This window comes from Mus caroli, unplaced genomic scaffold (genome assembly GCF_978045245.1).
Source record: "Mus caroli unplaced genomic scaffold, Mus_caroli_1 scaffold_15, whole genome shotgun sequence".
Taxonomy (NCBI): Eukaryota; Metazoa; Chordata; class Mammalia; order Rodentia; family Muridae; genus Mus; species Mus caroli.
In genome coordinates, this window is record NW_028227270.1 from 63,703,786 (window position 1) to 63,727,337 (window position 23,552).

Sequence of the window (23,552 nt, forward strand, 5' to 3'; positions counted from 1 at the left end):
GGATCTGCAGGGTCCCTCAGGTTCCCTTACTACTATGGGTATACCATGACGTCATCTGAGGATGAAGGTAGATTGTCTTTCCTGCTGCAGGTGAAGACGCTGGGTTATAATGAGCTGCTCTCTTGTGTTTGTGCACGCCTTGTGTGTACAGGGGCTAGGTTAAAGCTGCCAATATGAAACTCATATGAAACTCATTTAAACTGAAAATGGAGGCACACTACTGTAATCTCAGCACAAAGGGCTTTACCCAGCATCCTGGATCTCTCTCCTTCCCCATCAGGACAGTAGCTGTGCCTCTGCTCAGCTTGAAACAGTAAGGCTTTTCCCTCATCCTACATCCCGAAAGCTCAGGGATGCTGCATGCACACCCACATGGCTTCCTAGAATTTCAGTTAGTTCAGCGTTGATCTCAAGAAGCTGTGGGGACCCACAGGCATCACGGACTGGAAGGAAGAGGGGTTTCCCATCTGTTCATGCAAAACCTCATTTCTGCCCAAATGAGGGCATTTAATCAGAAGCCCTTCCTCTCTGCAGCTCCCAAATCGCAGAACTTCCTGCAAATAAAACTCAGAGGAGAGGGTAGGAGGCAAGACAGAGAGGGTTCTGGGAATGTATGAAAACCCTTTAAGTAGGTAACCACCCCCTCCACAGAGTTAGAAAGTCAAATCACCCTAGGGCCCAGCAGGGTGGATGTTGGGGTATCCCTTACAAGAGCAAGGAGGGAATGACTAAATAGTGGTATCACTGAGAATTGCATCATGGAACCCCACCTTTGTTAACTCTCACCTCTCATATACAGCAGCACTTCTCAAGAGCATGTGCAGCTGAAGGTGGGGCAGGAGGGAGCAGCCCTGAATCCCAGGTGGCCGTCTTAGGATGCTTTCCTTCCTTCTATGGGGTGTTAATAAGCTTGTTACCAGAGACCCAGGGGCCCTGCCTTGTTTTGTTCATTTCTACTCCATGATGGTCACAGGATGGTCCCTTACATTACCAATGACGGGTGCAGTCAGGCTTCTTGGGCCCTAGTGTGGCGTGGGGTGTGAGAGGAGAATGTGTGCGTGTGTGTGTGATATGCTCTTGAGTGAGCAGCTCTCTGCCCTTGCCAGGCACGGATGGCCTGAATCGACCCTATTTGACTTCTGACTTCTGTGGGTGGGGCACTGGGCCCATCCTTCATTCCAGGACCTTCTTTCCTGGCTCTGAAATGATCCTGAGCACATTGTTCCATTGCAGCTCCCCAAAGCCCAGTGCTGGATCATGGCGCCAGCACAGAGGTGCCTCCCTCTGGCTCCCATGGCATTGGTATGTTGCTAGGAGCTGTGACTGTGGCTGCTCACCAATCTCAGACCCTCAGTGGTGTGGCAGCAAACTATAGTCAAGGATGTGTGGCAGAGAGCTAGTCTGCTAGGGAAGGGTGCTCTCGGGAGAATAGGTTCCCCTTTGCCTGTGTCCTGCTTGCTCAGGGCTGACCCCCATGTTTCATTTGGCCCTGGTGCAGTGGGCTGAGAAAGCAGAGAAGTCCACAGTGTGGGCTTTGAAGCTGAGATGTGGGATACTGGTTTCCCATTCTCATCTTCCATTTCTGTAGCAGTGGGCAAAAATCTCCATTGCGGCTCCCTACGCACAGCCTTGAAGAAGAAAGCTAACGAATGCAAGCCTTCAGCTCAGCGCCGTGGACCCTCTTCAGCCAACAGAAAGGCTGTCTGCTCTGTTGGCCAATGAGGGCAGATTTAGGCAGTCGCTGACCATTGGGGGTTTCTTGCCCCAGATGGTGATGGCCTTTGCTTTCCTCTCTGTAATCCCAGAAGCCAGCAACAAGAGGCAGAGCCACCTTCTACTTCATGCTCTACTCTCCCTAGATTAAGGCTCAGGAGGCAGGACTCAGGTGAGACCTGGGCAACCTAGAACCCATTTGGGCTGCTCTTGATCTTGGATGGGGCGCAACCCCAGGAAAGCCCCAGAGGCCGACTTCTCAGCCCTAGGAGACCTCCAGATGGCAGCACACGTTAAAGCTTAGCCCGAGCCTTTAGGAGAACCAGCACGTGGGCAGCATGCTGAAAGGGCACCACCTCAGATCCTCACAGAGGGCTGGGAAGGGAGGCTGCCTATGGTTTTGAGCCACAGGAAGACTGCAGGGAGAGTTAGAGAAGAGCAGAATCCCTCTTTAGAAGGATTGAGGCAGAGATGTGGAGAAGGCAAATGGAGAAAAGATGGGGGAAAGCCTTAAACCCAGGCTGGCCTTGGCTCTTTTTAAGGAATCCTCCTGTGGGAGTTTTAAGAGATTTGTTTTTATTATTTTCTGTGTGTGTTTGTATGTGCACCACATGTGTACCTGGTGCCCATGGGGTGGGGGTCAGAAGAGGATACCAGATTTCCCATGGAACTGGAATTATAGATGGTTGTGAGCCACCACCCAGGAGCTGGAAACCCAAACTCTATAAGAGTACCAGTGTACTAGACTGCTGACCGCCTCCTCAGCACAGAGCTTTATTTAAAATTTAAAGGGCTTTGAGAGTTAGGGAAGTCATCCCTTCTGGTTCTGCTGTAGCCTTGAGCATCGTGTGTGAAACACAGCGGCCTGACATCCAATGTGAGCATGGTCATGACAGTACAGACCAGGGACTGCCCAGGCGCTAGATGAGCGGGTCTGAGCTCATCAGGGAAAGCAGTGGGGCTGGACACACACATGAGACTGTGTGTCACCTCTTGTCACACTGTCTCCTCAAGCTCTGAGCCCCCACCTTCACTCTGCCGTTGGTCATCTTAGCTCCTCTCCGGACTTCCCACTTCTGGATGTAGTGGCTGTTCTAGGCTATTCATTTGTCTCATCCCCCTATGATGGTTTGTATATGCTCGGCCCAGAGAGTGGCACTATTAAAAGGCATGGCCTTGTTGGAGTGGGTGTGTCACTGTGGGTGTGGGATTTAAGACCCTCATCCTAGCTGCCTGGAAGCCAGTGTTCTGCTAGCAGTCTTCAGATGAAGATGTGGAACTCTCATCTCCTCCTGCACTGTGTTTGCCTGGATGCTGCCATGTTCCCACCTTCATGATAATGGACTGAACCTCTGATCCTGTAAGCCACCCCCAATTAAGTGTTGTCCTTATAAGAGTTGTATTGGTCATGGTGTCTGTTCACAGCAGTAAAACCCTAACTAAGACACCTCCATTTCCTCAGGTTCCTTTGTTACTGGACACTAGTGCCATTAGCTGAGCGGCCATTCTCTGCTCCACTCACAGGGAACGTTCATGACCACTAAGATACATCTGTTACCCAGGACCTAAGATGAGTGTGTGTGACCCTTAAAAGATACCTGTGTATATGAGGAATGAGTGGGTTTTTTTTTTTTTGAAAAAGGGATTTATTAACTGTGTGTATATGTGACCACTGAGAACAGAAGAGGGCATGAGACCCCTGGTGCTGGAGTTTGCGGGTGGTTGTAAACTTCAGGGCATGGGTGCTGGGAATGCAACTCAGGTTCTTTTGTGAGAGCAGCACACCTTTCTAAGCAGAGCCATCTATCCATCCCTCCAGATGATCAATTTTAATGCACTGATATAATATCTGTCTTCCTCTAGACTCAAAACTATGTAAGGAGACTTCTTGCCTTGTCCATCACCCTAGTCCCAGAATTGACTGGTGCTATGTTTTAACTACGTGTGTGTGTGTGTGTGTATGTGTGCATGTGTGTGTACATGTGTATGTGTGCATGTGTGTGTATGTGTATGTATATGTATGTGTGTATGTGTGTGTGTGTGTTGTATCTGTGAAGTAGAGTGGGCTCCACTGGATGGAGTGAGCCCCCCACAGCAGAGGAGGGTGTGGATGGGAGGAGCTGTCCCATTCTCCAGGAATACAGGCTGCCTTCAGGAAAGACCCAAGTGAAGTATGGATCAAGGATCATGGGAATCTTAGAAGACATGATATCAAGTTTGTAACACTGTACAGAACTCTATAGACCATGTCTTCTATTACCCTCATATCCGCAAACACCAGGAAGCAGGTCACCATCTGTTACATAGAAGGCCTTTGATGTTAAGTCACTACCACAGCCACATAGCATTGACCCCAGAGTGCTGAGCATAGTCTAGATGCCATAGGTTGAGGGAGCAGGAGAGAGACTTGCATATGGCTTGGCCCAGGAGGCAGAGCCTGGGAAGACTAGCTCTCTTGTTGGGTGTTGGTCTCTGGGAGCCAGGAGATAGGCTCCAGCCTCAGTTTTTTTGTTTTTGTTGTTGTTGTTGTTACTAATATTCATTCTCCCTTCCTTGAATGTCCCTCTCATTCCTTGTATGACAATCTATATTGGCAAGACTAAGCTGTCAAAAGCCCAACCCAAGATCGCATCTCATTCCTGGAAGGAAGGAGTAGGAGTTTCAGGGTAACAAGAGGGTGCAGTATTGGGTTGACATGAAAACCAAAGATGCTGGACTAGGTGAAAACACATCCAAACAGGGTTAGGTTCACATTGTCATAAGCTGTGTGGGCATCCAACGGCCACTTGCTGAAACTATTCCAAATAACCACCCTCAGGGGTCCCTGCTGACCAGCTCTTGGGAAGACTTGGGGGATGACGCAGCTTGCAGGCAGGCACCAAGGAGCAGAACCTATCCCCAGCACGCAGCTAGCACACAGGTGTTTGTTTCTCTGGTTTTATTATTACAAATGCACCATGGGTTCCTCACACTCAGGGAATCTGGATTCTACATGTTCTTCTTACCCTTTCCTTTCTACCTGGGCAGGGCCAATATAGAAGCATCCAAACCATGTGTGGACACAAGACATACTTGACAGAAACAGTTCAACTCATAGCTTATAGTGATGCCGTTTCTCCAGCGGTACAAGAGCTTTACAGAACCATGCCAGGGGTTTCCAGAATGTCGGACTGCTTGATTCACATTTGTGAGCTCCAAGATGCCGTAGTTCCCCTTTATCCAGGCCCTTGGCACAGTCGGGAAATTCCATGCTTTGGAGAGGTCCTTTCGGGAATTTGGTGCCAAGCTATGACTGCCAGATCTGTATATTCAATGGGTTAACAACCACGTTTGGAGGGATCGAAAGCTAAAAAGAACCTTTCTCCCCTTAACCCCTTCCCTACCCGTCTAAGGCTCAGATCTCAATATGGTGCAGCCCATGTATGTTGGAAGTGTGCTCTTTGGTTTCAAAAACATTCAATGGTCTCTTTGGCAAACTGAGAGAAACTGGCGGGAAGCTGCTGCAGGGCTCTCCTCCTCGGTCTTCCTGCTAATGCTTCATCCTCTCCAGTAACCGCTGATAGACAGGGGCTGAAAAAATGAGATGCACGAAAACCAGTGAGGTGCAGGTACCCCACTGTCTGTCTGGGACTCTTATTTAATCTTTCAGTCTTGGTACTAGGGGGATGAACCCAGAGCGGCATGCATGCCAGGCAAAGGCGATTGTCAACACCCCTTTCCCACTTATTTATGAGGTGTCACTAGACTGATCAGCTTTGCACACATCCCATAGCCTATCTAGGCCTACAGCTTGCAATCCTCCTGCCTCAGATCACCAAGGAGTTAGGATTGTGTACCATCAGGCCCAGCTTCAGAATCTCAGGGACAGAAGCCACGTGGCTTCCCTCTGCCATGTTCCCCTGTTCCTGTACACAGCAGGGGCTTTGGAGGCTGGTAGAATTCCTCATCTTATAGTGTGGAGTGATATCCTCAGAGCGGGCACCTGCCAAGCCCTGTGCAGTCTTCCCAGGATCCCTGAGCCCCGTGTCACACCCACCTAAGAGGCTGTTACTCCACTATGTCCATGTTACAGAGAGGGAAACTTGATTCTCTGTGTCTGACCCCCCATTTACCATGCTCCTCTGACCTGGAGGCCACACTTGTTTTACTGTGTGCCATGTTTCAATCTGTACACAACAGATTGCAGGCTTGGGTCTGCTAGGGACAGCTGGGGACTCACTAGCTCAGATGGGACTGTAAAGTTAGATACTTACCAAGTCGCACAGACCTCTGGGCAGCCTAAGGAACAAATAAACACAAGAGCAGATCAAGGTTTCTTTTGTTTTCTTCTTCCCTCCTCTGTCTCTCCCTCTCTCCTTCCCTTCCCCCTGGCTGGTCTGGAACTTGACATGTAGACCAAGCTGGCCTGGAACTTGTAGCAGTCATCTGGAGTGGGACTGTAGCTGTGCTATGCCACCCTGAGGCGTCAGGTTTCTTAGTACATATTGTCACAGAACCTGCATATGGAGGGGCTTTGCACTTTACCGTTCCCACTTAAAACAAATGCTGAGGTAGAGGAGAGAAGGGGAAAACTTGAACCCACAGGCTCCAAAGAGCCCTCCAGGGAGTGTCCTTTGGCTGTATGAGCTCCTTTTCAGATGGGGACTTATGTAGAAGGTAGACATCCCTGGGGGACCCCAAGCTAAGCTTCTTCATTGAGACCAGAGCTGGGAGCTGGTGTGTCAGCTGAAACATCTCCCAAGAGTAGGAGTTCAGCCCTTCTGGAGGAGATCTCTATCCAAAAGTGGATTGCCCATGTTACGACTCTGGCATCTGGGGTCAGGACTCTACCCTGAAACCTCTTCTCTAGAAACCAAAGCTTTAGTAAGCTCTAACAGGATTGGCTTGACCCAACTCCACACACACTGAAGTAACCAACACATTGCAGAAGATAGGTTAGCCTTGAAAAACAAATTCAGACAGCCAGGACAGCCAGATAGCCACAGCATGGACTCAGGGTGACTGCCCCCATTGGTGAGGTAGATCCTAGGGCCGCTTTCCTCAGCTGTGGCCCACTGGTGGCAGGGAACACATACCCTGGAATATGCTGACGCCTGTTTGAAGATTTCAAGGGCAGAATCTGCCAGCTCATCTCCTCGTTCTTGTGGTCGGTTGGCTAGAGAGAAAGGAAAAACAGTCTGCCACCGGTATCTCAAATGGACACATAGCCACGCATAGTCTGACACCACTGTCCCCAGGTATACACACAACATCTGGGCCTTTTCTGCCACCAGCACCCACACAAATATTCATACTGGATGATGTCAGAGTTGGGGTAAGACAGCAGTATGCCTCAAGTTCTGTAGCATGTCATCTTAAAACCACAGTCCCGGGTTGGCAAAATGGCTCAGCGGGTAAGAGCACTGACTGCTCTTCCAAAGGTCCTGAGTTCAATTCCCAGCAACCACATGGTCCCTCACAACCACCTGTAATGAGATCTGACACCCTCTTCTGGTGTGTCTGAAGACAGCTACAGTGTACTTAATTATAATAATAAATAAATTTTTAAAAAAAACCACAGTCCCTGATTCACTTCTCAGTGAGCTACACTCACGGGCAGTGTTAGGTTAGGACCACACAGAGGACCTCACCTGGCGGCTGCAGAACAGTGTTGATGGCATAGACCACACCGTTTGTGGCCATGATATCGGTTTCGGCAACAGGCTCCTTATTGACACTCACTACATTGTTTTTCTAAGAGAAAAGACAACTGTTGTTAAATGCAGAGCTCTCTGGCTCCATGTGCTCTGTGGGCATCCACTGACTGTGAACCCATTTGGTGAGTAAGTAGCCGGGCTTCGCTGGTGAGCAGCTGCCCTTGCCCTCTGCAGACTTCCCCTGCCTTACGTAGGCTCAGCACAGTGCAATTAGCTAGATTCTTACCCTCAATGCAATGGGGGGCAAGGAGACTGTCTCTTAACAGAAATAGGAGCTGAGGTGCAAGAGAGGCCATAAAACCCCTTGAAGCTACATAGGTGGGAAGGCGCCCTCAGGGTGAATGTTTTCTTGAATAGCCCATGTGCCTGTGACAGACAGGTTCTCAACACCTGAAACCAGTCCTGAAAGACCTTCAGTAACCTTAAGTTAAACAGATCTCTCCCTGTCTTCTCTCCACGCCCCATGTCTTCCCATGTTCCCCTGGGAACTGGTGAGCAGGGAACGGCAAAGATCCAGAGAAAGGAACAGAGAACCACAGCCAGCTCCTATCCACATGGGGTCCTGCTGAGTCAGGCTGGCTCTTTCCAGGTAGGAACCCTCTGAACACAGATCTAAAGCTGAGGGGTACCCAGTGAGAGATGCTCCAAGAGCAGCATCAGCATGGGAGGACCTCTTAAGATGCAGCATGGGAGGACCTCTTAAGATGCAGCTCATGCAAGAGATTGATGAATGGAGCTGGAGGAGAAGATAGGAGACTGCTCTCTCGAGATGAGTATCTACTTCCTACTTTCTAAAGCGCCTCTACACAATCCATATCACCCACCGAGCTGACTTCCAGTTTGTCCCCTTGGAGAGACTTCAGCCGTACCAGGGCCCCGATGCCTCCGCTAACCAGGATTTCATCACCAATGTGGTACTTCAGGATGTTGGTAAGTTCCTTGGCATTTGCTGTAAGATTGAGGAGGGAGGAGACACTGTTAAGCCCAAGAGCGGTGGCCGATGAGGCTCTGGAACAAGAGAAGACACCTGTGGTTTCTGCAGAACAGGATGACTCACTGAACAAGCAGAAATGCTCACTGCGTATATAGCCCAGGACCTACCATCTGCTTAACGGTGAGCAGATGACCATGACTGTGACATGGCTCTGTAGCCAGCAGGTTAAGCAAGGCTCCGTGGTGGCTAAGAAGGAGTTAATCCATACTCCTCTCTGAGTATGAGTCATGTTTCCATGAGCTAAATATTTGCCTGGAAAGCCAGGGACCTTTCCAGCATCAGCATCTGGGACCCTTCACCATTTGACGTGGCTCCCGCCGACTATAACACAGTAGTGAAATATTTACACGTTATGCCCTCAAGTGCATTTTCGGCTGGAGATAGCTATTTCCTTGAGGGAGAACTTGGAAGATTGAACAGCTGTGCTTTGGAGGAGCCGTGGAGCCGATGAGGTCAGGACTGAGGCAGTTCCCTGAGCAGCACCCCTCCCCCCCCCCCCCACACACACACCTTCCTGTGTGCACATCCTTCCAGGCCACATCCACTTCTCTGCCAACTGGGGCAGGCATTGATGCCTTTTCTGAGTTACATGAGAGACTGAACCTAAACCTGCCAGCTCCCCCAGCCCCCACCCCCGGTTTCCGATCCTCCCTGAGCCAGCCAAAAGCTGATTTCTCTGGGGCTTAAGTGGCTATTCCCTGGGTCATGAAACTCAAAGGAAAATTTAAAGCATTTTAGAAAGTTCTGGTTACTGACACATCTATAGAGAGCTAAGGGGTAGAGCCACCAATACTAAGGAACTCCCTGCCATCTACATGGAAGCTGGTAAGGGATCGCCTTCTACAAAAATACGGCCCACAGCATGGTGCAAAAAGAAGCCAACCCCCTAGATCCAGGGCCTCCTGTCCAGACTTTCAACACCAGGGTCATCCTTCCTTCCCCAGGCGTCATTTCCTCTAGCCATGGGGACTTTGGGGCTGTTTGAGGAACTTTCTCCATACCCCTCCTCCACTCTCACACAACTGACAACGGAGGGAATTTGAGCAGGCACAAGCCACCTGGGGAATATTCTATTCTTACAGGGCTGAGAGATGGAAGGGAAGTTTATGTTCAGCGTGAACTTCTCCCCTCTTCCAAGGACCTGCGTCAGCACCACAGACACAGGCATTTGCTTGGCCGTAAAGAAAATTAAACAGGACACAAATTTAGCTCCTTGCTGACTGCAACCTGAGCCTTCTATTCTGCTGGAAAGGATGGATAAACAGTGTTTGCTCTGAGGCTGGCTACACTGCTTCCTCCCCTTGCTTGCCTTTCTGGAAGGCTGTGCACGCATCAGAGCTCAAGCCCATCCTCCATCCCCCTCACTGTCATTGCCACTATCAATGGAGCATGTGTGTCTTGTCCTGTGTGCACATTCTGTTTATATCACAGTGAGCAGGGGACCCTTGCCAACCTCATTTTAAAAAAATTGGGAAACTGAGGCTCAGCAGCTTAAGCAGAGCTCACTCAGTTTCTTAGCCACCATCCTCAGCCAAGTTCCTCTCGGAAGGCTTTTTTTTTTTTTTTTTAAATCTCTGAGGACGTTTAATGCAAGTGAGTGGTTTCATTATCACAGATCCCCACTGGGAAGCACACCTCGGGGACTGGACTGATTCTCATTGGCCTAATTTCCTTTTGCTTGGCACTGGGCCCAAGGAATCAAAATGGTATCATCTCTGCCCTCTTATAACCGGATGAAAGTCAACTGGCTCAAGGAAGGAGGAAGCAAGGAAGGAAGGAGAAAAGAAGGAAGAAAGGAAAGAAGGAAGGAGGCAAGGAAGGAGGAAGAAAGAAGGAAGGAAGGAAGGAAGGAAAGAAGGAAGGAAGGAAGGAAGGAAGGAAGGAAGGAAGGAAGGAAGGAAGGGAGCGAGGGAGGGTGTGATACTCAGGGCCCCCTTTGCCATGCACCTACTATAAATGGCTCTGACTGTTTCCTGTGTCCCTTGTCCAAAGTACCCCCATTCCTGCCCTCACTCCATCCCATTTTTCGCCATTGTCACCATTTACTGTCCCCCTAATCCTGCCCACATGTCTACAGTACAGCCTCAACACCAAGTCCCTTTGTAAGGCATTGCTTATCTCCTGCTGCGGCCCGTGAGACTGCCTTTTCAGAACAGTGGGGAGATCTGCTTAACTTAGACTTTACCCAAGAGTTTGTTCAGTTCTTCTGGAGGCATGGCTTGGAACGCTTCATTGGTGGGAGCAAAAACAGTATAGACCCCTTCCCGGTTGAGGATCTCCATGAGTCCTGCAGACTGGATGGCGGCCACCAGCATGCTACAGACAAACACAAAGAAAATGACAGCTCACTCTCCATGCCCTCTCCACCCAGAAGGAAGGTCTGTTGTCACCTCCTCACTAGGCATCAATGTCATATGCAGAACCAACAGCCAGAGGGGATGAAGGAAGAGAAAAGGGGAGAATTGGTATGGCTGACCCAGAGACGGGCGGAGTCAGTGTCTGCTAAGCACGTGATCCTGGTAAGCAGAGGACCAGCCTCCCAGTCCGTGGGCAGGTGACTCAAGTGGGCACTAAGGAAACACTTGGCTTGACAGCACTCATTGGAGAACTACCAAGTTGGAAGTAGAGGGATCAGGGCAAGAGAGTAAAGTGACCTGGTGGCTTCAGTTGATGCAGAAAGAGAATGATGTAGTGTGTCCTTAAAGCCCCTTAGCTCCCTGAGGACTTTCTGGTGGGATGATATCCTTGTGTTTTAGTATTACAATGCTCCCTCCCCCTTTCTGTGAGTATGAGGATTGTATCAACTGCAGGAGCCCTGCTTCCCAAATTAAGGTGTCAAGGACACCCTCACCCTCTCCATATCCTAACCATGGATGGTCACACCAGTGTGTCACCAGCATTAGGTTACCCCCTGGGAAGTAGGGCAAAAGAGCTGAGACCCAGCATGACCCTTTGGTAGAAGCCTGGCCCCGTGATGAGATCGGTTACCTAAAACGATTGTCTCCCTTCAGGACATCCATAACTGTCCCCATTGGGGGTGTCAACATCCGGTCCATGGTGAACAGGGTCCCAAACCGTCCCCTCTTGTCATGGGCAGCAATGCAGCTGTTTTCAATGCAGAGGCTCTGCACCAAAGAGGGGCAAAGAAAGCGAGATGGTTATCTTCTCAGGCAGGGCCCTCCAGACTTGTTCAGGGCCAGCAGTGATGGCATCACACACAGAGGTTTCCTCGGGGAAGGGTGGGGCAGAGGGGCTCTGGTAAAATCACACAGGGACTGTGTGACAAGGTCAGTCTCACAAGAGGTCTATTGACAGAGATCAAATAGACAGACTAGTCGACTGGTTGATTTAACCAGTGATGAGTCCATGACTGATTGATTTTATCAGCCGTTGGACATCTTTGGCCAAATGGTCCTGTTTGTCCCAGACCAAGACCAACACCATGTTGACCATATGGGAAGGTCTTGGACCAAGGATAGCTTAGCTTTACAGGGGCAAGCCTAGAAAGACTCCAAGTTTCTGCCCCACTCCCCCCTGTTCATCCTGCTGAGTCCCAGGCAGCCTCCATACTCAGCAACTGAGTTAAGGCTGAGCCTTAGTCTCCAACCTGCAGGAAAGGAAGTGTCACCCAGAATCCTGCACACTTTCCAGAAACCGCTTCCTCTTTATTGAAAGCCAGTTCTTACATAAGCTCCTGGCTCTTGAGTACCACAGTCTCCGCAGTCTCCAACCCGTGAAGACAAGAACGACATGGACACCAAGGCGGGTTCATGCAGCAACTTCTTTACTTGTGGCTTTTTTCCCTACAGCTCTCTTCCCCAGCAGCTTCTTCTACTCCTTCTTGCAGCTTTACTTACAACAACTTCTTCTACTTAGAGCAAGGGCTATAGTCTTATACTTGCTCCACCCCACCTCATCCAATCAGAAATCACACACGCTCCAGGCACGAGCACAGGTCGGTCACCGATAGGCTGACAGGTCTGGATCATGAGGAACAGTCCAGCCTGGCAGGCAGCCCACACATGCAGCCTCACTGCGCATGCTCGGGCAAGGCAGTAAATATGTGGGGTTTGCGGGGCCTGGCAATGGGCCAGGGCACCATCTTGGCCCATACGGCCACACCCGTTTCCCGCATTGAGGAATTATATATATATTGTTTTATATATATATAAAACAATACACGCCAAAGAGGGGGTGTGAATCAGGACCTAGAACTACTTACATTTCGATAAACAAAGACTCGCAGCTTTTTGCCACCCAGCGTGTCCAGTGTCTGTCCAGAGTACAGATACTTGGAGGCCAGCTGTTCTTTGACCATGTGGTTCAGAAGCAAAGTCTTCATCTGGGCGTCGATGCGAGGGACACCATCTGCAAGTGAAGGGATGGACAGATCCAGAGAGACAGGCTCCGGAGATAAGGTGTGTGATGAGAGATACACGTGGAAGAGAGCCTGCCCATCCCTCCTTGGTTTGGACATGGAGACAGAAAGTAAGGGTGGCTGTCAAAACCCCTTAACATTCAGCAACTATTAGAGAAAAGAATAGGTGCAGCTACTGAGCATGCTTGTCATTTTGCTCTCAGAAGGAGGAGACTTTCTCCATGTCCCCATAACAGCACCTCAGCTGACCCCAGCCCATATACATCAGTGTTGACCCTGCAAACCAAAAGCCGAGGGCTGCTCCACTCTCCTGGCAGAGGCAAAGTATTGAGCTCTGAGGAAAAGATCCCCCCCTCCCAATACATTCTTGGCTGGTTCAAATAAACAACAGGTAGTCCAAAGTTTCTGATAGAATCACATCTGCTTTGGACTATGGTAGGCGGAAGGTTCCAAGGCCGTTGTAAATCAGGGCAGGGCTGTAGGGTTGGGGCAGCTGTCCCAGAGACAACAGAACAGCAGGGTGCTTTTCCCCACATTACCTTTGAACACAGAATTCAGGGGGGCCAGGAAGGTCAACTGTTCTTTCCCAGAGAGATGAGTGTCGAGGCCAGCTTGTTTGAGGATGTCAACGGCAGTGGAGACGTCAGATTCCGCAGCCAGCTCAAGGAGTGTCTTGGCTACAGGAAGAAGAAATGGAGCCCAAAAGGTAACGGGAGGTGTGACTATGTCACGGTCCAGAGTGGGACAGACATCTGCACGAACTTCATCTTGTTAGTCACCAGCCTTCTAAACACAAAGGAGCCAAGCATTGTCCCTGTCATCAGAAAACCTAATCTGCAGGGAGGTAGGTGACAGTCACTTAGCAGTTGACAGCACTCTCCCCAGGTCCCAGATTGGCTTGGCCAGGACGTTTGACTCTGGAGAGGAGCCAGCATGGCCTGTGTCACTGTTTCAGAAGATACTCCCACAGGAAGAGATTGCTCTTTCCTGGGAGATTTCTATGCTCAGGTTGACTAGAAACCAAAGTCCATCCCGTCATCTTCCCTGGGTCAGTGGCCCCGGGTGGCCTAAGGAAAGCAAATGCTGTGACATTAGTGATGGCCCTTTGTACCTAACCATAGCATGCAAGACCAGAAAGGGTTCTAAGATGGTGTCTTCTGGTTACCTCAAGACAGTGTCCTGTGCCTAGACTCCATACTGGAAGCCTAAGACTTCTTATTTCCTACAGAACTTCAGGTTCACAGAAGGTACAGGGCTGTGTGCTGTCCCAAGGGCAAGAAGTAGCCCAAAAGACTGCTGAATATGCCTGTCTCTGTCACCATGGTTCCAGAAGGGACAGGAAACTGGGAAGGAGAGAGCCCCTCGCTTCCCCCTCCCCTCAGGAGGCCTACCTACCTGAATCTGGGATAAGCAGTTCATCAATGAAGTGAATGACACCGTTGGTGGCCAGGATGTCTTTGTTGGAGATGACAGCCTTCCCGTTGATGGTGAGCTTGTCCCCACTGCAGCCCACCTCCAGTGTGGTGCCCCCCAGGGTCTCCATGGACATTCCAGCGACAATGGCCTCAGCGCACATGGCCGACTTCAGAATGTGGTTGTTTAGCAGGTCTGTGACAGAAGAGGATACAGGTCTAGAGCCTGCTGTGGCTGGATGCAGGAGCTAGTTCCCAGCTTCCCCATGGCTGAGAATTTTGCTAGAGTACCACAGGGCCCACATCCTCATCTCTTGCCTACCACCAACTAAAACCACTGGGATACTGTGGTTAGACTGCCCGAGTTTAAATCCCATAACTGCCGACCAGCTGTGGGATCCTGGGCCAGCTACTTAGCCTCCTCAACCTGAAATGAAAACCTCTTCTCAACAGAGAAACTCCAGCCGTTAGCTCATGAGCCCTGGGCCTCAGGGTGAACTCTCCCAATGGGCCAGGGAGAAGGCGAAAGCTCCAGTAGACCCCTTGTGGGTCTTTGAAGCCTTAAGCCTTTATAAGACATTGAATGAGGCAGGAAATAATATAAACCATCCTGGAGGACAGCTGTGCAATCCTTTTTGCTCAAAGCAGGGGCCTGCCCTATGCTGCTCTAGCTACAGGCTTGAAGGTAGAAGGGTGGGGTCTCCATCAACAGACTCAGATGTCTTCTTGACATCTTCTTGGGTCTGTCTGAGAGGATGCTCACTCATCCGTCTGGGTGCTTGCTGCTTCAGAGGTTCGTACTGGGGCACTCAGAAGCCAAAGCCTCTCAACCCACACCCTAGTAGGCTCTCGGGCATACACGACCTCTGTAATGGAGGAAGCAGCAAGGTCCAGTCAAGGACATGCCCCGCCCCCACCCTGAGCTCACAGATTCCCAGACTGCTGCTGTCCAATCAAGATCCTTTGTCTCAGCTTCACCACTTCGTTAAGTGTGGGAACCAAAACTGCTCTGTCACAGTTAGGAGGAAGCTAGCAGAGGCCTCAGGATGCTGGACAGACTCTAAAAGCCAGTACTGATACAACTCAGTCAGTAGAGGATGGGCAGACTGTGCGGGACCAAGCATGGTGGTATGCTTCAGGACAGCCTGGACATAGAGTGAACCCTGTCTTAAAACAGCAAGACGACCTGATAGGAATGAGGCCTTTGGGGGATCATGCTTCTTAGAAAAATAAACTGAACTCCTAGGGTGAAGTCAGGGACACACAGAGGCGAGAAGGACAGGACCAGAAGCCAGGCTTCAAACAAGATATGGCAGCCCAGGGCTGCTTCCTGCTTGTCTGCCAACCACCTAGAGACAAAACAGGGCACTGTTGGTATAGACCCCAACCCTCTTCCTTCAAGACTGTAGCTATAGCAGTAGAGGGCAGCCCCCTGCTGTGAGCAAACTGGACATTGCCTAGCAGCAGCAGGTATTCAAAAGGCCTCTCATAATGAGTTCTGATATCAATGAATATAAAAATCTTTGTGCTCTGTACAAAAGATCTTTCAATGCATTTATGGTTTGGATGCTGTATGTTAAAGTCTTGCCCCCACCCCAGGGTGGTGCTATTGGGAAGTAGAGTTAGTGTGGGGCCTTTAGGCCATTTAGTGCCCACCCCCTAAAGCCACAGGTTTGAAAGCCGTGGGGCCAGGTGATTATGAAATAACGTGTCTAAGACCGTGAGCCAAATGAAACCTTTCCTCTTCCTAATCTGGTTATTTCCGGTACATGTGCTGTGATGCAGCCTGCACCTCTTCCAGGAAGCTTCCTAGCCCTTGAAGCTGTAGACCCCAACCCTGCCCATCCCATCAGTGAACCAATCGTATCATCTCAATGGCCTGTTTTGAAGCCTGCTGCCCACCGGGCTTCAACTTCCTGGAAGACACAATGTGGCGGAACAGGCATTTTTGAAGGACCACTCTCATCCAGGCACAGATGCCATCTGTGCTTTCTGAAGGGTCTCTTTCTTCCCATGTCTGGGAAGGGTCTCTGTAACCCATCAAGCATCATACCTGGCACACAGCCAAGGTAGCTTTAAACGATGTCACACTTAGTGACATTTAGGAGGAAGAATGTAAGTGGGGTACACTGTACAGGGCCTAAGGGTTCACTAGGCAGCTTAGTACTTAGTGATCCTTCAGAAGTTCTAGAATTAAAGGGGTGAAGAGAAAGAAGGGTGGGCCCCCTCCTAATCTACCGTCTATGCTGAACTTAGGAGCTGAAAGATGGAATCAGCAATGGAAATCAACTGACCATTGATTGCTCTGGCCAGACATAGGAAGATATAGAAGGTCACCATAATAATCCCTCTTGAAGGATGTGATTGCTAGCCACCCACCCCCAATTCGTCCAAGCTCTTGAAGCTTTCACACATCCACCTGCCTGTCTTGGCCACTAAGTTTTTGTTTCCTTAATTTGACCAGGGTAAGCTGGGGACTTTTAGCACTGTCTCTGCTTGGCTTCTATTAAGACATGGCCATTGGGAGTTAACATAAGCCAGGGTTGTAGGGGACATCCTGAAACTCATGGCGTTAGCAGAGGCCAGCGTTCACTCGAGCTGCTCCATGAGGCAGCAAGGAGCTGAGGGTTCTCACCTCTCAGGGCCTCTGGGTCACCCAGGATGCGGTTCAAGGTCTCAGCAGGGATCTTCTCAAAGGCCTCATTGGTTGGGGCCAAGAGTGTGAACTGGCCGTCGCCCTCCAGCACGGTATTGAGTCCTGATGCAGCCACGGCGGCCTGTGTAGGGAAGGGAGAATAAAACCTTCCTAGGCTCACCTGGCAAGACGCACACACCCTGGCTATGCCTCCCCAGAGGACACGAGACACTTAGAGGAATCCCAAGTGAGAAAGAAGCCTGGCTGAAGGTCTATCTTACCATGGACTCCATGGACCCTGGCCTGTGTTCCAGCTGAGTTGACCATCTTTCAAGTGTGGATGACTTTACTCCTTCCTGACTCTGGGCCTCTCTCCCTGTAGCTCCCCCTACCTCTCTTCCTCTTTCTTTTCTTCTTGGATTCCTATTCCTTCAAACCTTGACCAAAATGCCACTCCTCTTGGGACAGATCCCCAGATGAAAGTCACCCTGACTGTCATGTCTCCCAGCTGTAATCCCACGGTTAGCAGAGTCCTTATGAATGATTATACAGTGTGGATAGCATCTAGAACAATATCCTAACAGGCCAAGGTGCTTCTCAATGCTCCCCAATAGAGAGGCTCCTCCTGGTTAATAAGGGCTCCAGGATACTCAGTTCACAGGCTTCCTCCATGCTCCTCTGCAGCAGCGAAGCATCTGCAGTGGGGTGGAGCAATGCAAGCTGTTCTCTTCCTTCATTTTTCCCTGGCCATCACTCCTGGGCTACACCTGCAACCATTCTTCTGCTCACTACCTCAAGCTCATCTCGCTGTCCTTCCTTGCACAAGTCTCATCTGTCTTCCCAGAAAGAATGGTAGCCACTTTGTTCACTCTGACCCCTGGCACCTAGACTTGGAGAGTGACGTGGTCTAAGAAGCATGTGTTCGAAGGGGGAAAAAAAAATGGGTATCAGGGAGGGTCAAAGCAGAATCAAAAAGAGGAAATTTTCTTCCTATCATTTCCATCTGTAAGTGCAAGCCCCTCAATAGGAAGGACTCTGCTGAAAATAGGAAAGTCTGTGCTGTCAGCCTTGGGGTAACATTCCCTTGCAGACCCAGAGAAAGGCAGGGAAAAGCACCTCAAAAGCCAGACTCCCTGGGGGCCTCTGAGCCAGCTAAGAGCGCTCCCCAAACACCACAGCCCCTCTGTGCCCATGCCAGAGTGTTTGTCTCTGTGTTGGCGATCTCCAGGGCGGGGTTGCTCACTGCCACTCGTGTGCTTTGTGGTTAGGAAGTCCTCCTTGAATCAGACAAAACCCTGACACGGCAGCCTGCGCCTGCTTCCTCCTGCTTGGCCGGTGCCAACAGGAACCGCTTGCCTTTCCAGTTGCTGGACATACGCCTTTGGTCTGAGGACAGTTAGCATCCAGCTCCAGAGTCAGAGTCTACACTCCTGAGTCTACACAGAGAGCTTCCCTGCTATGTCTATGTTCCAAAGAAAGATGGGTGTGAGGCCCCAGGCTGGGACCTGTGGTCTTAGAAGCATCATACTAGCTGACAAGCCATTGTTATAGTGTTCTATGTTCCTGGGAAGGAACATCAGAAAGGAAGTCCTCACACTGTTGGACCTCACAGCTCAGCCCCAAGGCTCAGAGGACTCTGTCTCTACTGTGACACGGCGGCATTGTCCAGAAGAGCCAAGGGAAGATAAGCTTTATAACAGGGGCATTTCTCAGGCTCTGTCCAGCCTGGTGCTCTTTAGAGTCTTCTCCACGTAACCACACTGGGGACATCCTTATATCCTCCTGTAGAAGACACCCTGGCAGGTGCCTTCCAGGAGGCCATGTGTCCCCAGCCTGGGCTTCTATTCCAAGAAGTCCCTTACCCGAAGTGTCTCAAAAGTGTCCTCAATCTCAATGATCTGCTGGATGTTGTTGGTAATGGTGGAAATGACCTTGTCAATGAGATGCACCACACCGTTGGTCGCATGGTGGTCAGCCTTCAGCAGCCGGGCACAGTTAACAGTTACAATCTGCCAGAGGAGAAGCAAGGTTGTGTGAGTAAGACAAGAGGTTTCCAGGAGAGGGAACAGCGGGTCCACAGCCAGGGGCAGGATGTCTGTGGTGAACACCCAGGAGGCAAGGGCCAGCCTAAGGTTTATCAAATCACAGGACAGAATTCTAGAAAGCGACAGCCCCGATGATCCCACTGTGGACAGAGGACAGTACTGGGTAACTGGGGATGCCCCTACCCCATTGGGATAGTGATGGATCTGGATGTTGGAATTCTGGTACATGGAGGTGAGGGTCATGCCGTGCTTGAGCTCATCGGTCAGGACCCGCCTGTCCACCATGTGGTAGCGGAGAGCATTGAGCAGTTCGATGTTGACGTTGCTCACCAGGGAGTCCAGCACTTCCTAGAAAGAAAGGACTTGACAGTTAAGAGGCAGCAGCCCTGTGTTCAAGGGAGGGGCACCTGCCCCAAGTGGACCTAGATGCCTCTTCTAAGAGGGAGTCCTCCTTTAGTGGGCATCTGTGGGAAGTTGGGGGACACTGGAAGGCACTGGGGAGGCCTGCTTTCACTTTCCTTGGGGCTGGGAGCGTGTTAAAGGAAAGAATGTCACTACAGAATCCCACTGTGTGCCCAGACCTCTGGGGAAGGGCAGTTCCCAGCACTCCCCTGGGCAGAAGGCTCCTCTCACCGCAGGCAAGGAAGACCAGGCCTCGTTGCTAGGAGCAAAGATGGTGAAGCTTCCGGGTCCCTCCATCTCAGGCCTCAGCTTTTCTGTGCGGTCTGTATACAGCTGTGTGGTGGTCGATCCCACAACTCCCATGGTCTCGTACAGATTTGAGAGCGGAAGAGCTGCGGAGGCAGAGGCCAGAAGGACAGGAGTGAATCCATTCCAGGATGGAGTTGTGCCCTCCATCCTTTGTCAGGAATGACAGTGGGCACAACTGCAGAGGAAGGGGCGTGGGAGGGGTGGAAACCCAGACATCTGTTGATGGATGTGCTTACAACTCACGAGCTTCTTAGAATCACAGGAGTCAGATGCCTCCCCGTGCTGAACAGCCTGATGGGTAATCTCTAAATGTCTAATTGCTTTAAACACAGCAGAGGAGGGCTTTTTGCTCCTGTGCATTTAAAGTGGGTGGAAACAGGTGGGAGATTACTAACCCTTGTAAAGATTTCCCTAGCAGCTTTGCTAGAAAGAAAGAGCTGTAAGTCTTCCAAGTCTTTGTGTATTTTTCAAGGTCTGACCTCTTAGATGGCAACCAGAAGGGCTTTCTAAGATGAACTCACTCTGTAGCCCCAGGCTGGCCTCCAACTCCTGGTGATCCTCCTGACTCGGCTCCCTGAGAGCTGGGATAACGGATGTGTACCACCACACACAGACTAACGTTTGTATTTAAATAACCTGAAACTGTCACCTCAGAGTTAAGTCTCCAATCGTATGTCTTCAACTGCTCTTCTGCTTGGGTTGGCAATGCCACAACCCTGGCAACGATAACATGTCTTCATAATCTTGACACTAAATCAAATTGCGTTGCCATTTAAATTTCTGCTCGTATCTGAATCTTAAGACTACCTTGAACGTCAAAGATAAAACACAAAGCCTGCTTGACTGTGTGTGCCACTGAAGGTGCTGGTGAAATTCACAGGCATCATGCCATCTTTGGCCCAGCGTGGCCATTGGTGGGCCCTTTGTTGCCTATGGGTAAGCCCATCTAGCCTGCTGCCTATTCCCTGGGCTGTACTCCAGAGGCCAGAGACCATGTTGTCCTGTCTGAGCCCCAGCAGGGCTAATGGCAACTCGACTGGCTAACAGGCTGGCCTTGTTGGGTGCTCTGAGAATCACCATCAGAACCAGAGAATCACCATCAGGCCAGAGCCTGCAGCCACTGGGAAGAGGCCTGGCAGACTAGCAAAGGTTTTTCTCTACCTGTTGAATGAGGGTCATGAGTAACATGGGAGAAAGACTTTTTCATCTTCCATCCTCTGCCAACTCATGGCTCCAGTGAACACATGGGAAGGACAACTCCACCTCATGCTCCCCACCAGGCTGGGACCCTATTCTCTTTGCATGATACTTCTTCCTCTTCCTCTTCCTCTTCCTCTTCCTCTTCCTCTTCCTCTTCCTCCCCTCTTCCTCCCCTCTTCTTCTTCTTCTTCTTCTTCTTCTTCTTCTTCTTCTTCTTCTTCTTCTTCTTCTTCTTCTTCTCCTCCTTCTCCTTCTCCTCCTCCTCCTCCTCCTCCTCCTCCTTCTCCTTCTCCTTCTCCTCCTCCTTCTCCTTCTTCTCCTTTTCCTTCTTCTCCCTCTCCCTCTTCTTTCCCCTCTCTCCTCCCCCTCCTCCTCCTTCTCCTCTTTGTCTTTCTTCTTCTGATTCCCTCTCCCTCTCTCTTTTCTTTCCCCTCCCTCCTCCTCCCCCTCCTTCCCCCCTCTTCCTCCTTCTCTGCCTCATCTTCCTCCTCCTTCTCTTCCTCTTCTTCTCTTGCTCTTCTATCCCACCCCCCTCCCCCACAGGCAGCACCAGGCTCACTCACCCGCTGGGCAGCCTTTCTCTCCTGGGACCTTTTCATATCCAGGACAGCACTCATAACTGATGACTCTGTAAAGAGAGACACAAGGATGTCAGGCAGCCGTCCATTCTTTCTGATGCTCTCAGAAGGCGGGCGACAGGCATGGCATCCTTCCCCAGGAACCATGTGCTCCGTCTCTGTACTGAGCAGGGGTCAGGAGCTTCTCGCTCCCCAGCCTTATAAAAGGTTTCTTGACCGTTGCCAACACCACCAGCCAACCACCTGGGAAACCAGACAGAGGCAGCACACTCGATAGCACAATCAGAAACTAACTCCCCAGGACCCATCTCCAACATCCTTGCACAGGAAACCCTGTGGATGATGTTGTGGGAAAGGAAGGAGAAAAACTAGAGAGTCCTGTGTTGGCTGCTTCTCGCTCTGGGCTTACCTCACCCCCGGGGTTCCACCCCTTCACTGGGTCTCTGCTACTCCCTGTGTAAAATGCTTGTGCGCAGGGTGGAGGCTCTCTCTGTTTCTCTCCTGCTAGTTCAGTATTTGATTTAATAACCTGGAAGTCTGAGTATGGGCAGTCGTTGTGTTCTCTCGATTTTTACAAATCAGATTTCAAAGGAAAACCGAGTACCTCTTAACGGAGACACCTGTTTCACTATTTAGTCACATTAAAAGCTTATTTAAAACACGTTTATGGTTTCAAACTTAAGTTATCTTAGTGGTTATTTACAAACTACCCCCCATCCTCCCTCACCTTCAACCTCCCCATTGTCCTTCTGGAGGGTTGGGCGGGGGGGGGGGGGCAGCCAATGCCGCCTATGCATTTGGACGAACACAAGATGTGCAGGACATTTTAAAGATCATTTGTTGAGAAACTAAAGATTGTCTGCTCCTGTTCTTCCAAGGAGCCTATCATGGGACACCGTCTGGACATCATAAAACAAACGTCAGTCAGCCTGGAACACTATGGAAGCCTCCAAGTCAGATGTTTCAGAGGACACTGAAGCAAAAGGAGCCTGGAGCCTGTGCTGAAGTCTGCCCACGGGTGAGCACGGTCCTCCACTGCCTCTCCATCCCCCGCCCCTCCCCCAAGGCCTGGAGCCAAATGCAAAAAACCTGGTCAGTCTCCCCCTTTCCTTCTCATACAAGAGACTTGCAGTCTTGTTCTTGCAGGGATGACATCATCAGAAAAGAGGCAGGCAGCCTGGGAATAAATGTGGCTCTGGGGGTAGGGGTGTGTGCTGAGGAGGCTGCTGGCTGTATAGCGATGGTGTCTGGGTCTTGTGAATTCATTTGGAATCGGTTCAGGAAAAACTTAGTTAAGTGAAGATGAAGGCTGGTTCGTCTGGTACCTAAGGGATGCCTCAGACTCTCAGACCACCAGGGAAGTACAGGTGTCACATGGCTAGACATGCCCCTCCCCCAACCACCCAAGATGGGGGAACAACAAGCTATACATTCTTCTGTGCTCAGCTCTCTCCACCTTCTGGCTCCCTCGTCTGCAGCGTACCTCCTGTCTGCTCCTTATCTTGTACCCCTGTACTTAAAGAACTAAACAGGCTGTGACATCAGGGCTGACACTGACCAACCCACAAGGCAGTAAGATGACTCTTACTGTGTCTTGTCTGCTGCTGAGGAACTTGCTGAGGTAGAGTGGTTAGGAGGTGCCATCCGTCTGAGGAGGCTCAACTAGGGATCCCTCGGTGACTACTGGGGTACCCTGGGGAACCCGCTTCTCTTTGTGGTCTCCGTGTTCTAGCCCACAGAGTAAAGCATCACTAAACCAGCTGCTCTACGCTGGTCCTTCGGCCTCAGTGTAATCATCCCAGTAAGCTGGGGAGAAATGAAAGGGCAAAGAAAACACTCAAAGGAAAGCAGAGACGGCCAACTGCCATCCTAGCCAAGCCTCCGGAGCTCCCCAAGCCTTAAGTCTATAGCACCCGGACCAACCCTCACCACCACCACCCCATACCCACACACACAGGCTCCCAAGCTTTCTCTAATAAATACTGAGCCTGGTTGGCAAGATGGCTCAGCAGGCATATGCAGTCAAATCTGATGACCTGAGTTCAATCCTCCTGGTTAATTGGAAGAGAGAACAGATGCCCTTGGGCTGTCCTCTGATCTCTGCACGAGTACTTGCATATACACATGCAAACACTCATGTGCATACACACACAGGCGCGCGCGCGCACACACACACACACACACACACAC

At 50.6% G+C, this 23,552-nt stretch overlaps 1 protein-coding gene across 1 annotated transcript in view; it reads right to left on the reverse strand.

Moving 5' to 3' along the window:
- Nucleotides 1-4,636: 4,636 nt before the first annotated feature.
- The window catches only part of Tgfbi (transforming growth factor beta induced), a 31,242-nt gene continuing 12,326 nt past the window's right edge, over nt 4,637-23,552 (reverse strand). Inside the window, exons 3-17 of the mRNA XM_021179856.2 lie at nt 21,348-21,412; nt 19,507-19,667; nt 19,057-19,221; nt 18,691-18,837; nt 16,829-16,970; nt 14,177-14,389; nt 13,321-13,458; nt 12,626-12,771; nt 11,392-11,528; nt 10,589-10,719; nt 8,234-8,358; nt 7,344-7,446; nt 6,789-6,868; nt 5,967-5,991; nt 4,637-5,283 (exon numbers count right to left, since the gene is read on the reverse strand). Of these exons, the coding sequence (XP_021035515.1) occupies nt 5,243-5,283; nt 5,967-5,991; nt 6,789-6,868; nt 7,344-7,446; nt 8,234-8,358; nt 10,589-10,719; nt 11,392-11,528; nt 12,626-12,771; nt 13,321-13,458; nt 14,177-14,389; nt 16,829-16,970; nt 18,691-18,837; nt 19,057-19,221; nt 19,507-19,667; nt 21,348-21,412 (1,819 nt within the window). The 3' untranslated portion in view covers nt 4,637-5,242. The remainder of the gene's footprint in view (nt 5,284-5,966; nt 5,992-6,788; nt 6,869-7,343; nt 7,447-8,233; nt 8,359-10,588; nt 10,720-11,391; nt 11,529-12,625; nt 12,772-13,320; nt 13,459-14,176; nt 14,390-16,828; nt 16,971-18,690; nt 18,838-19,056; nt 19,222-19,506; nt 19,668-21,347; nt 21,413-23,552) is intronic.